The sequence below is a fragment of the Bactrocera dorsalis genome, chromosome 5 (assembly GCF_023373825.1).
Source record: "Bactrocera dorsalis isolate Fly_Bdor chromosome 5, ASM2337382v1, whole genome shotgun sequence".
In the NCBI taxonomy this organism is placed as follows: Eukaryota; Metazoa; Arthropoda; class Insecta; order Diptera; family Tephritidae; genus Bactrocera; species Bactrocera dorsalis.
In genome coordinates, this window is record NC_064307.1 from 35779912 (window position 1) to 35793947 (window position 14036).

General features: G+C 37.0%; 2 protein-coding genes across 2 annotated transcripts; both read right to left on the bottom strand.

Annotated features, from left to right (window-relative positions):
- LOC105233083 (alcohol dehydrogenase) lies at window positions 1-1397 on the bottom strand. Its single transcript, XM_011215039.3, has 4 exons — window positions 1172-1397; window positions 861-1088; window positions 616-789; window positions 1-448 (listed from the first exon to the last, which is right to left on the bottom strand). The coding sequence occupies exons 1-4, from the start codon at window positions 1262-1264 to the stop codon at window positions 164-166; spliced, it is 780 nt and encodes a 259-aa protein (XP_011213341.2). The 5' UTR covers window positions 1265-1397; the 3' UTR covers window positions 1-163.
- Window positions 1398-7585: 6188 nt separating this feature from the next.
- Window positions 7586-10660, bottom strand: LOC105233082 (fat body protein 2). Its single transcript, XM_011215038.2, has 4 exons — window positions 10439-10660; window positions 8235-8462; window positions 7989-8162; window positions 7586-7917 (listed from the first exon to the last, which is right to left on the bottom strand). The coding sequence occupies exons 1-4, from the start codon at window positions 10529-10531 to the stop codon at window positions 7630-7632; spliced, it is 783 nt and encodes a 260-aa protein (XP_011213340.2). The 5' UTR covers window positions 10532-10660; the 3' UTR covers window positions 7586-7629.
- Window positions 10661-14036: the final 3376 nt, after the last annotated feature.

The following is a 14036-nucleotide window of genomic DNA, read 5'->3' on the forward strand; positions in this document are numbered from 1 at the left end:
TAAGATTTAATCAAGTGCATTTTATTTCTTCTAGCAAACCAGGTGTCTAAAAAATTATAGCTCTAAAGAGTGGGTAACATATGTACATATAAACTAGATGTCAGTAGAATAATCTATAAACATTAATTAATTCGGGATTTAAAATTAACAGTGAATTCCAATTTTAAGATTTGAAAACCGGCGTCCACATGGTGGGGAATGTTATTTCTTTAATTTCGCCCAAATCAAGCATATAGACGCCACCATTTTTGCCCGTCTCTGCAACTTTCACCAAGTTCTGTGCACAAACTTCGGGGCTTTGGCGCTCGGCTGTATCCAAACGTGCGCCTAAAACTTCAGCGAATTTAAAATTTACCTTGTCGTGAATGTTCTCCACAAGGTTTGTTTCTGTAATGCCTGGACAAATGGTGATAAAGCTCACGCCGAAATGATTGTAGTAGTGGGGATTCTGAAAAAATTACAAAGTTATAAGAGTCAAGTGAATACCGTTATTATATTTAATAAAAGAAATAATTCGAGCAAGAAATGTATAAATTTTAGTATTTATGACTTAACGGTTGTTATCTCCTATGTTTTTTTTTCCTATGTGTCCACTCAATATACATATGTACTCACCGCCATGGCTCGTGTGAATGCTGTGACACCGTGTTTTGCCGCCGAATAAACAGCTACGACAGCCGTTGGCTCCAAACCGGCCACAGAAGATATGTTGATGATAAGACCACCGCGTCCACCATTGGATTTATTCATATATGGCAGAGCCGTCAAAGTGCTATGAATTAAACCCATCTGAGAAGTATTGTATGCAGAGGAATTCATAAAATCAATACTCAAAAATATTTTCAAGCTCAACAACCTACCAAATTAATTTCAATCATCAGTTCCACTTTGGTATCATCCATCATACCACAACCATTGACCAGCACATCAAAGTGTCCGATTTTCTCAACCGCTTTCTCGAAGGCCGCTGTAATGCTATTCTTATCAGTGATATCGAAGGCAAAGAAAAAGATATTCGCCTCGGGATACGACGTTCTTAAGTCTTGCAAAACGTCTGCATTTTCTTGCAAATCGAAAATGACCAGGTTCTTTAAAAAAAAAAAAAAATTATATAAATATTTGTAAATAAAGTTTCTTTTACGGAAACTAATATTTTACTTTGCAAATTTACCTTTACACCTTTGGCGAGAAATTCCCTCAAACAACGCTGTCCAATGCCTCCAAAGCCACCTTCATAAATCACATTTTTACCTTTCAAATCCATATTTGGTCAACTAAATCAACTGCACTTCCGAATACTTAACGAAGTCAAAATATTTGCGTCTGCTTGCTTGCGTTGCACGATTAATACTGAACGTCTATTTAGTACGACGACTGCTGTAGAACTACACATTCTAGCAAAATGCTCCTCTCTTAAGTGTTCTTAAACGATTACGATTTCGCATATAAAGTCTGCTATTGGTTTTGTTTACCCTAAACTAAAAAGTGAAGCCTATGGTAACTAAATGAGAGAGTGAATCTGTTCGCTTATCATCGAATTGATAAGACATGTTCCTTGTTTCTTTTGTTATTATCATATAAATAAACATATGTATATTTGTAATTTATTATCTTTTAAAAGGCATTAATAAATTGTGAAGATACGAGTTTAACAGTATGTTAAAAAAAAAAAAGTTTTCGTTTTCCTAAGTCTTGACAACGTCTATTGCGAAAAGGTTGTAATTATGGAAAATAAATTGTTTTGCCATAGCTTATTTTTGAGGGGAGTATATACCTACGAGTATATTTTTCCGTAGTTCCTAGGTGGAACATAGGGCCTCTCTTACGGGGAGTGGTTAATGGTTAAAATGTAATTTTTGTTCAAATAATTAGTCACAAGCGTCGATCGAATGTTAGATTCTGAGCAATTTTTGGTCGTCAGTCAATTTGTGCTGAACAAATCGTGCACACACCTTTCGTAAGCCCAAATATTCGGTCAAAATGCGATAAATCGATGTGATCAATTCCATTTCCATGAATTTCAATGATGATTTTGGCTGATTTTTGATGAATTCACGCACAGTTTTGATGGAATTTCCGGTGATCACAGATTTTGATTGGCCCACATGTTGATCGTCATTTACTCTGTGCCCAAAAAATAAGGTGACATTGTATTTATTTTGAAAATTCTTTATTTATTCTTCCAAATCAATTTCATCCCCTTCAAAGTAATCCCCTCCCGATCCAATGCACTTATTCCAACGGATTTTCCAATCTTCGAATCACTGGTTGTAGTCACTTTTCGGGATGGCCTTCAGTTCCGTCTGCGCCGCGGCTTGAATCTCCTCTATCGTATAAAAACGGTGTCCCCGGAGCGGCTTGATGAACAGCTAGAAGTTGCACGGCGCAAGATCAGGTGAATACGGTGGTTGCGGAACGATATGGGTTGAGTTTATGGCGAAATGATCACGAATTTTTTCCAAAAAATTCAATGTTTTCGGTACCAGTCGAGATTTGACGCGCTTGAGGCCCAAAACATCCTTCAAAATGGTATTGGCTGAGCCTTTCGATATGCCAACTTCATCAGCAAGGTCTCTAATTGTTAATCGACGGTTTTCAACACCAAATCTTTGATTTGTTGAACGTGAGCTTCGTCGGTTGAGGTTGATGGTCGCCCTGGACGCTCTTCGTCTTCGACACGTTCACGGCCGGCTTGGAACTCACTATACCACTTGTAAACATTTTTTTAGACATAGCCTCATCACCAAAGGCTTTCTGCACCATCCTCAACGTATCCGCAGCAGAAAATTGATTCCGTAAACAAAATTTAATGCAAATTCTTTGCTCAACAAATTTCGACATCGCAAAAAACGAAAAACTCACTTTTAGCAGCTCACAAAACGACACGTATCTCAAACACTAATGAATATTTTGACATGAAATTTGACATAAATGTGACTGACAGTACTACCAACCTAAAACAAAAATAAATTCTCTAAATACGTCGACGCGCGCAGTTTAAATTCAAATGTCACCTTATTTTTTGGACACTGTAGTATGTTCTCACAGACCGCTTTAAAAACGTTGACACCACTCGTGCACTTTGCTACGGGATAGGCAATCGTCGTCATAAACTTGTTTCATCAATTGGAACGTTTCGGTAAACGTTTTACTAATTTTAAAGGAAAATTTAATATTGGCTCTTTGATCGAAGCTCATTTTCGCACCGATAACACAAACATACTGACACTTTAAACGCAATAACTTCACTTCCAATCAGTGAAATGTCAAGGAATTCTCACTGGGCAATCGATAAGGATAGAAGATTCTAACGCACCAGTCGACATATAGATGGCGCCACCAGGGGGGCGCTAGATTCAAAAAGTCCTGTTTACTTTGAAACGCTCCTTGTAAGATTCATTATAAAAATTGGGTAGTTCACGTGAGTACCATCGCCCACTTTCAGATAAAATTTGATATCTCAGGCACTACTACCAAATCAACCAAATTGGATTCTTAACGTTATCTCAACATTCAAATATAATATTAGATTGTAAAAAAGAAACCGAACTATTACCACACCTACTTCCCTTCCTTCAATATTCATATGATTCTTTCACTTCACAGTATTAAAATCGAGAGCCATACAGTTATCGAAATAAAACTTTATACACAACTTAGGTAGTGTCATACGTATATTACATCCAAAATTGGCCGAAATCGGACCATAATCTTTCAGCTTCTTAGATAGCGAATAGATGGATCTCAATGCCTATGACAAAGTTTTTGTCCAATTTTTAGACCTAGGAAGTAATTAAGCACCATGTGGACTGTGAATTCTAATGCTTCTCACCTTCTCTTCTTGATCACCATTATCAATTACAGATTTTTTTTTTAATTTGTGGCTTGGTTATAAATAAGTCTTGAAAGTTTTTCACTTAACGACAATTTGTGGGCGTAAAAATATTTCGGTTTCCCCACCTATAATACCAACCTCACCAGGGTGACAATTTTTAAGTTTTAAAAAGCACAAAAACTTGGAAGAAACCCGTTTTTCACACAAAACACCAAATTTAATTATACCAATCAAACATTTACACATAGATTTAAAGGATTCAGTCTCAACATGTTCCATTGCGTCGGGGAACGAGGGGATATATCGGTAAATCTTATGTTGTTTGGTCCTTCGATGGTCTATAATATATAATTTGAGACATCTTTATGTCTCGCGGTTAAAATGAAATGAACGATATTGCATTAATTTTCGCTTCATTTGTATAATCTGAAGGCAAATTGTATTTTGAGAACAGCTCTGCTGTTATTCGAATGAATACCTTAAAAACGGGTTTGTAATTCCATTTCTTAAAGTCAACAATTCTTGTTTAATAAAATTCACGCCATAATAAGATGTTAGGACTGGAAAATTAATTATTAAATTTATGCAAATTTTGTTCAAAATATTCCTGAAATTTTTCAAATCTACAAAATTCAAAATCTACCAAAATGTTGGAGGATAATTCTACAAAACTTAATTAATAATGAAAATCATTATATGTATGGTAGTATATAGTCGGGCATAATCCAGAAACCGAATAAAATTATTTAAATTAAAGTGTTCTGCAAATCAACTGATATCTACTTATATACATAACAAGTCAATTGAAAAGTTCTCGGCCTACCATAGTAAAAAACATTTTTTTCGCAAAATTCCTTTTTTTTAATCAACCCTCCAACTTTTGGATACCGTTATTGTAGTACGATTTGCCCTTTGTCTCCAAATAGGCCTCAGTTTTGGTGATTACCTTTCATTTGATGAAATTTTCTTTCCACCGAGCATTCGTTTGAGATCTGAGAACAGATATGACAGTAGCTGGGGGCCAGATATGGATTATACGGTGAATGCGGAAACAATGAATCCCAGTTCAAGGATTTTTGCAATCGCTTTCAATAACTTGTCACACGGTACATTGTCTTAGTGAAACAGCACTCATTCTTCTTCAAATGCGACCGGTTTTCGGTGATTTTGATCCAATAACATTACGTTGTAGTCGCTGTTAATGGTCCTTCCTTTTTCAAGGTAGTCAATAAATATTATTTCATGCGCATCCCAAAATACATACATCATAACCTCGCTAGCCAACTGTTATATTTTTTCACACTTTGGAGTGGGTCATCACTCCACTCGGATGACTGCCGATTGGACTTCACAGTGAGATGATGGAGCCATGTTTCAACCATTGTCATATATTGACGCAAAAACTTGGGTTTATTACGCTTGAACATCTCCAAACATTGCTCCGAATTGTCAACTCGTCCTTGGTTTTGGCCAAAAGTGAGCTCGTGCGGCACCCACTCTGCACAGAATATTCTCATACCCAAATATTTGTGACTGATATGATGTATATGTTCAGTTGATATCTTTAGAGTGCCTGCTATCTCGAACAACTTCACTTTACTGGAACAACTTACTTTTTTGATGTTTGCGTCGGTTATAACTTCGGTTTGGGAGTACACTGCCTTAACCGTCTTCGGTTCTCATTTCACCACTTCAAAACTTAGCAATAACAATTCTTGATGGTTGATTTTCTTGGGGGAGTGTTCGAAGACTCGTCATCAAGCTAATCTATCAAATTTATGTATATGCTTTTCGATGATTAGAGTTAATTAAAAATTATATGGATTTAATTTTAGTAGTGCCATCTATGTATCAGGTCCTCAAAATAGGCTTCAGATACATTTTGTGGACTATTTTATATTTGCCTGAGGCTTCAGAGATGAGTTTGTATTGATTTAGAAATGCATGGCAATGATATTGTATAATAAAATCTAAGGGGCACTTCTTGTATTGATAACAGGCTTGTCAGATTATTACTTCAGTATCGCAGTTGCAAGTGGCTTCCACAACGTTTCAATTCGTATTTTGTCTCCTTATGAAATCCTTTAACAATATCGTGATTATTTCCCATAAAATTAAGTAGAATTGTCACCTCTAAATATTTTTGTGTTTGTCTCTAAGAAGTAGCAAAATTACGAACGAACCTACTTGGACAGCTAGAAAAGCCGGTACGTTGTGATTAAAAGATCATCGCATATCAACAAGGCACCTTGAGACTGACAAAATTTTTTTGAGGCTCCTAATATCAATTCTATATGTATACTTGTATGTGTATATTAGTTTACAGGCTACAGAAAATTCCGTCAAATGAAATAGAGAATGAGATGAGAATGAAAGTACCATCCGTTTGGTGTTAACTTGATGCCATTTTTAGTGAGGCCAGACCCTCCCTGTAACCGTGAACCCGCGGTTAGCGAACTAGTATTGCCTTTATGCTGAAAAATACTATAATGGTCTAGTATCCTGACGCTAGAGCTTTTGCCAAAAAACTCTACCTTCAACATTTACATACAAATACAATCACTCCCACGAAGTAATACTAACCCAGTGGTTCTCTGGGAGAGTCTTGAGTTGGAAGTAAGTTAGAGTTAGCCTATTAAAGTTCCGCAATACGGCTTTCGATGCTTCCCCTACAAAAAAAGCAAATACGATAAGATTTAGAGTTATCATCCGAAATTGCATTCTACGAAATAAAGATGGGCGGGAATGGTGCCGAAACGCGGTCTTTTTCTTCCTCTGCTTCCACCCGCGGGTAGTGCGTCGAATACTTTCAGAGCTGGAGTGTTTTCGTCCATTCGAACAACATGACCTAGCCAGCGTAGCCGCTGTCTTTTAATTCGTTGAACTATGTTAATGTCGTCGTATATATCATACAGCTCATCGTTCCATCAAATACGATATACTTTCGCAGAACCTTTCTCTCGAAAACTCGTAACGTCGAGTCACCAGATGTTGTCATCGTCCATGCCATTGCACCATATAGTAGGACGGGAATAATGAGTGACTTATAGAGTTTGGTTTTTGTTCGTCGAGAGAGGACTTTACTTCTCAATTGCCTACTCAGTCCGAAGTAGCACCTGTTGGCAAGAGTTATTCTGCGTTGGATTTCCAGGCTGACATTGTTGGTGGTGTTGATACTGGTTCCAGGATAGACGAAATTATCTACGACTTCAAAGTTATGACTGTCAACAGTGATATATCGCTTGTTACAAATGCTAATATTTATTAACGTAAGTGTACGGCGTCCGTGAATATATACGAGTATTTTGGTGGTGTTAGTATTGTACTAAAGGATGAGCATCTTTATCTAAGTAAGTAATTCTAACCATAATAAATTTTACTTAAATAAATATTTAAAAATATGCAATATAACTTTTATGTGGGTGGATATTGTCGTGATGATTCTGTTGACTTTATTACTATTGTTGTAGTAGAGTAGTCCGCTATTGATCTTCCTTCGTTTTGTCGTTCTATTCTTTCTTTACATCTGAATTTCTTTTGAAAACCTGTTGATCCCCTTTATGGTGTTGCTGTTCAGAAGGTTAGGTTATATCAAAAGAATAAGTAGTGGTATATACATACATATGTATGTACATACACATGGATGCGAGACAGCTGAGAATAGTTTGCAAAAGCTGTTTGAAATTACTTTAATGGTTTATCAAACTGCTTGATTGAATAAATTTTTCAAAAAAAGTCAAATCAAAAGTGCATCAATTGGAATTACATTTATTTCATAATTTTTTTGCAACCATTTAATGTGTCTCATAAGTAACTACCCACTGCCTTTTATATGGAATTTCATCCATATTGCCTAAATCTAGCAAGTAGACACCACCGTTCTTACCAGTTTCAATTACTTTAATCATATTCTTCGCACACTCCTCTGCAGACTGTACTATGGCATGGCGATACCGTTTACCTATTTCTTGACAAAACTTAAAGGTAGTACTTAAATAATTATCCTTTATAAGGTTGGTTTTTGTAAGTCCAGGACATATAGCTAGGAACCTAACTCCGAAGCGGTCGAAATAAATTTGGTCCTTTAGTAAATTGAGGAGAATGAATTAGTGCAATATTTGATTAAAATATACATTTAATTTTCAATACAAACCCCCATGCAACGGGTGAAAGCTGTAACACCATGTTTGGAAGCCGCATATATTGCAAATAAAGGAGTTATCTCCAAGCCACTGACGGATGAGATATTCAATATAGTACCACCACGTCCACCACTGGATTTATCCATGTAAGGCAGCGCAGTTAAGGTGCTATGTATTAACCCCAACTAGAAAGGGTAAATTGAGAACAAATTTAATTTGCACAATACTTCAAACAATTTTATAACAACATATTTTACCAAGTTAATTTGGATTGTTAGGTCAACTTCACTATCCATACATATACCACAACCATTGACCAGAACGTCAAAGTGACCCATTTTCTCCACAGCTGATTTAAAGGCTGCTGTGATGCTCTCTTTTTTCGTTAAATCCACAGGTATATAATCAATTTTGGCACCAGGGTGAGATGTTTTTAACTCAAGCATTACTTCCTTATTCTCATTGAGATCAAGTATTGTTACGTACTAAAATAAAAGCACATACATATGTATATAGCCAGGTTGTTTAATAAGTTTTTTCGTTTAGTAAGAAAAACAAAATTTTATGATTCGAAATACACTTTATTGTTTAGTATAATCTCCCTGAACATTAATACACTTGTTCCAACGATCCTCCAATCTGTGGATCCCATCCCTGCAGTGAGAATCCGGAAGATCTGCAAAACACGCTTCAACAGCCGTTATGGCCTCTTCATTTGATGAAAAACGATATAGCTACGCATACATTTTTTGAGCATTGGAAATAAATGAAAGTCGCTGGGTCACAAATCTGGTGAATACGGTGGATGCTCCAACAATTCGAACTTCAATTCATGGCTTTTAGCCATTGTCAAAATGCTCTTGTGACACGATGCACTGTCCTGATGAAAACGAATTTTTTTCTTCTGAAAACCGGTTCTTTTTTTAACGAATTTTTTCCTTCAATTGGTCCAAAAAGTTGCAATAACATTCTAAATGAATTTTTTCAGCTTTTTGCAAGTAATCCGCAAACAAAATTCCTTTAGCATTCCAAAAAACTAATGCCTTAACCTTTTTGGCCGATTTCCGCACACGAACTCGTTTCGAAGCCGAACAACTAGGTTCACACCACTTTTTAGCCTCTTGTTTTGATTGAGCATCATGGTGATAGACCCAAGTCTCATCCATAGTGATGAATCGATGCACAAAATCCACTTTATCTTTTTTAAAACGCTTCAAATGTTGCTGAAAAAGTTGGATTCGAAGATGTTTTCGTTCCATTGTTAGCGAATGCGGCACACATTGTGCACACAGCTTTCTTAAACCCAAAATTTCACTTAAAATTGGGCTCACACCGCCGAATGAGATGTATAGAGCCTCTACTAAATCTCTCTCAGTCAATCGACGATCTTCCGAATCCATATCATATATTTTGGCAATGATTTCTGGTATTGATGCGCTTTTTGGACGTCCTTCAAGTGGATCGTCTTCAAAGGCTTGTACGACCACGTTTAAAACACATATTTCTACTATTCTTTTTATAGGTGAACAATCATTATACACTTTTAATATTTGTTCGTGAATTTCTTTTGGTGTTACACCTTCCAAAAATAAGAATGCGTTGAGGACTCTCAGAGTTGGAGTGTCGTCGTACAGCTCATCCTTTAATCGACTGGGGTTTTCCCCGTTGCCAATGTGCAAGAAACCGTGACCAGAACCTTTCTCTTGATAACTCATAACGTCGACTGATCAGATATAAATATATATCTGTATCATATAGCAGAATGGAAACCATGAGTGACTTGTAGATTTCGTGGAGGAAGGACTTTACTTCTAAATTGCCTATTCAGTCCGAAGTACCTGTTGGCAAAAGTTATTTTGCGTTGGTTTTCGAGGCTGACATTGTTGTTGGTGTTAATGCTGGTGCCAAGATAGACCTAATTTATTCTAATACATTAAAAATTACCGTAAAAGTAGTATTAGAATCCGAGGTAAAGAACCAAATCAATGTTATATACAACAACTCAATAATAATAGTTTCTCCAACGTTTATTTCTGGGTATTACAAACTTCGTTCTGTTCAGTGAGATTAACTATTAGTTTTAATTTTAAATAGAGGTCATGGACAACTACCTTACGGCGAAGGCAACTTTCCAGTTTGCTCATAAATATGCTGTCGCTCATCTCAACTTTTTGTATCTCTTTCATTTAGAAATACACTCGTAATGTCAATATGATTTCAATCTGTTGTAACTCGGTTCAGCAAGTTCTGTAAATATCTTGCACATTTTTCTTTTTGAAAGAAATGTACGTTAGTTACTCTCGCTCCATTCGTTACTTGGTATTTTAATAGCATTTTGGATTGAAGAGACTTTTGCGAAATTTTTAATTTTTTTAACCTTTTCGAAACAGATACATCGGTAACTATATCGTTTATTTTTAAGGATATTCTGCTCTTACCAAAAATAGTATCTTAACTTTACCTTTGCACCACTTTTTAGGAACTCTCTGACGCCGGCTAGGCCGATGCCACCAAATCCACCCGAATATATCACATTTTTGTCTTTAAGATCCATTTTCAACAGAACAATTTTAATATTATAAAAATTAAATGTAGAATATTGCTTAAGTTAGAAGTGTTTGGTTGCGTTCGTTGACTTCCGTTTATGCGATCTACTTGCCAACTGTCGGTGAGTTATAATAGAGCGCCTTGTAATTTTTACTATTTAAATATCAACATTGAACAAACAAAACATGTAAGAACGATAACTTAGCTTAAAACGAAACAATAATACCCTTTACAGGTTAACGTTTGCTTGCAACAACTTGATTTGCCATTTGCTGGTGCCTTGCAGAATAATCCGAGCCAAATTTTGTGAGAACATCTTTGTCAAATAAGAAAGTTTTCCATACAAGCACTTGATTCCGACCGCTCAGTTTGTATGGCAGCTATATGCTATATTAGTCGATATCGGCGGTTCCGAGAAATCAATAGCTTCATGAGAAGACAAGGACGCTTGCACAGTTTTAGAACCATATCTTATAAACTGTGGGACTACTCCGGGTATGACTGACGAATATGGCTACGTCGGATTAGCAAGACCCAAATGTTTTGTCTACATACAATTTTGGGAATAAAGATGGGGCGGAATGGTGCCGAAACCCGGAAATGAAATAGAAACATTTAGATCCTATATATCGCTGGTACAAATGATAATATTAACATAAGTTAGGGTATACGTGAATATAGTATTGTACTAAAGGGTGAGCATCTTTATCTAAGTAAGTAATTCTAACCATAATAAATTGTACTTAAATAAATATTTAAAAATATACAATATAACTATTATGTGGGTGGATATTGTCGTGATGATTCTGTTGACTTTTGTACTATTGTTGTAGTAGGGTAGTCCGTTATTGATCCTCCTTCTTTGTGTCGTTATTTTCTTCCTTCAGTTCTTAATTATTTTGAAAAACTGCTGATTCCCTCTATGGTATTGTGCTCCAATTCGTATTTGGGAGAGTTTAGAATGTAGAGCAGGGATTTATATCAGCTTAGGTTAGGTTAGGCAGCTTAAAACACCGAAAACACCGGTTCGTTGTGATATCTACGAACTCCTAAATACTGGATCGTAAGAACTTACAGATCGACAAAGCGCTTTGAGCTTGTTATAATTTTGTTCGGACGGCTAATATTAGTTTCAGCTATGTCTTGTGGTTCGCCGAAGATAAGGTTAAAAAGATTTTTCCGCCTCAGTCTTGCAAAGGCTGGACAATAGAACGGAAACTGCCTGAATATTTCCATCTCACTTTTCACTTTGGCAATGAATGCCTTTGGGATGGGAAGATTTCTTTGGTTCTACTTTGGGCCAGATAGACCTCACAGTCGTAAAGCAATAGGTCCATGCCGATGTGAGCGGGTTAACGGTGTCCCCTCTGGCTAGCTCATCATCTTTGAAGTTGCCAGCGATTCCTCTGTGACCAGGCACCTAAACGAACCTGATGATGAAGTAGCTTGCTGGTATTTCTAGTGAGAATAGACACTGCTTGACTAGCTTTGAACGCACCATTAGCGAGCTTATTGGCGATCTGCTATCGGAGTATATACTCACCTCCCTCAAAGAGGCTGCACTTCATAGTAGTACATCTACCGTCACCTTCTTAGCAGCACCTTCTGCCTGAAAAATAATACAGTGGTCCGGTAGCCTAACGCTAAGATTGACGGAGAGCTCCCTGCAAAAAACTTTCCCCTCTAGTTGCCCATTTTGCTTCAACCCATCCGTGAAAAAGCACACTGCACCTCTTCTCCAGTGCCTTCTCTCATCGATATCTAACTTGTAGGTATGTGAACAGAGAAGCAGCGACCAATGCCTCTGTAACTAGTGATCCAAATCTGCAAATTTGAGAAGGAGAGAATCTAGGTAAGCTTCACTCAGTTTTAGAGCTCACTTCGCAGCACTTCAACATCTGAACAAATTTTCCAGATCAGTTATCATATTGAAAGAATAAGTGGATGCGAGACAGCTGAGAATAGTTTGCAAGAACTTTTGAAATGACTGCAATTGTTTACCAAACTTCTTTATTGAATAAATTTTTCAAAAAAAGTCAAATCAAAACTGCATCTATTGGAATTACATTTATTTTATAATTTTTTTTTTCAACCATTTAGTGTGTCTCATAAGTAAACTACCCACTGCCTTTTATATGGAATTTCATCATCGATATTGCCTAAATCTAGCAAGTAGACACCACCGTTCTTACCAGTTTCAATTACTTTAATCATATTCTTCCCACACTCCTCTGCAGACTGTACTATGGCATGGCGATACCGTTGAGCTATTTCTGGACAAAACTTAAAGATAGTACTTGAATGTATATATGATATGAATACGAACATTTTGTGGGGTCTCCTGATGTTACAAGCAGCAAACGTGTATGCTCAATTTAGCGTATAACAAGTAATAATGACTTCGGGTGCAGCCGAACGCTTATTATGTCATAGTAAAAAAGTTTGGAATCATAGATTATTTATATACAATATTGAAAAGTTGGAAAAGAAACTTCATTATAGTTGTGAAAGTTTTGTATGGATATTTAAGGATCTTAGTACCAGAGTGCTTTCCGAGGCCTGGGAAAGCATTAACTAATTATTTCGGAAAACCATTGAAAGGAGTATATTAAGTTTGCCACGATGTTTGTCATGCCGAAAAGAAATGATCACCGGATAATCATAAGACATCCTATTACATGTTCCCTACTTTTTTAAAGAATAAACACAGAAACTTCATTTTATTATTATTCGAAACAACATTCTTTGCATTTATTGTTTTATGATTATCTCTTGCAAATGTTGTCCGCAGCTACGTTTCAGAAGGTCCATCCGTTGAGTCCATTTTTCGATGACTCGTTCGAGCATTTCGTCTGGCTCCGAGGCCTGAATCGAAGCGGGATTGTCCATATAGGTGTGATAACGGTGTAATATCACACGATCTTGGTGGTTGACCGGCCCCAAACGTGAAATTATCAATAAGTCTATTGATTGATGCGAAGTGAGAGAAGTGCGTTGAAACCAAATATTGCCGAGCTCACGAGCTTCAATTTCAGACATTAAATAGTCGGTTTCATGGCGCCATAACGATCGCCATTGACGGTTACGTTCCAACCCGCATCGTTTTTAAGGAAAATTGGACCAATGTATCCACCAGACTACAAACCACACCAAACCGTTTTTTTTCTGGATGTAATGGCAACTCTTGAACCTCTTCAGGTTGCTTTTCGTTCCAAATGCGGTAATGCAGAGCCAGAAATGGGCCTCATCACTGAACAAAATTTGGCTCGAAAAAGTCGGATCTTCTTGGAATTATTCAAGAGCGCATAGAGCGAAGTGATGTCGCTTGCGAAGGTCGAACGGCTTCAGTTCTTGCACAATCTGTATTTTGTGCGTCAAGTCGTTCCATACGTTTTTTTCGAGTTGCTGCGAACGGCGCCGAAACCACTCCTTACGATCTTCGTGTCCACTCTCAGCTGCGGCTGCTATATTTTCTTCACGGCGTGCTGGACGTAGTCTATTCGGTCGTGGTC

What these genes read in the sequence shown, in the direction of transcription:
- LOC105233082 (XM_011215038.2), bottom strand. Translation starts at nt 10,531, where the DNA reads ATGGATCTTAAAGACAAAAATGTGATATATTCGGGTGGATTTGGTGGC. An exon ending in TCCTAAAAAGTGGTGCAAAG is followed by an intron (nt 8,463 to 10,438) that starts GTAAAGTTAAGA and finishes CTTTTATTTTAG; the next exon opens with TACGTAACAATACTTGATCT. An exon ending in CTTTCACCCGTTGCATGGGG is followed by an intron (nt 7,918 to 7,988) that starts GTTTGTATTGAA and finishes AATTTACTAAAG; the next exon opens with GACCAAATTTATTTCGACCG.
- LOC105233083 (XM_011215039.3), bottom strand. Translation starts at nt 1,264, where the DNA reads ATGGATTTGAAAGGTAAAAATGTGATTTATGAAGGTGGCTTTGGAGGC. An exon ending in TTCTCGCCAAAGGTGTAAAG is followed by an intron (nt 1,089 to 1,171) that starts GTAAATTTGCAA and finishes TTTTTTTTAAAG; the next exon opens with AACCTGGTCATTTTCGATTT. An exon ending in TGATGATTGAAATTAATTTG is followed by an intron (nt 790 to 860) that starts GTAGGTTGTTGA and finishes AATACTTCTCAG; the next exon opens with ATGGGTTTAATTCATAGCAC.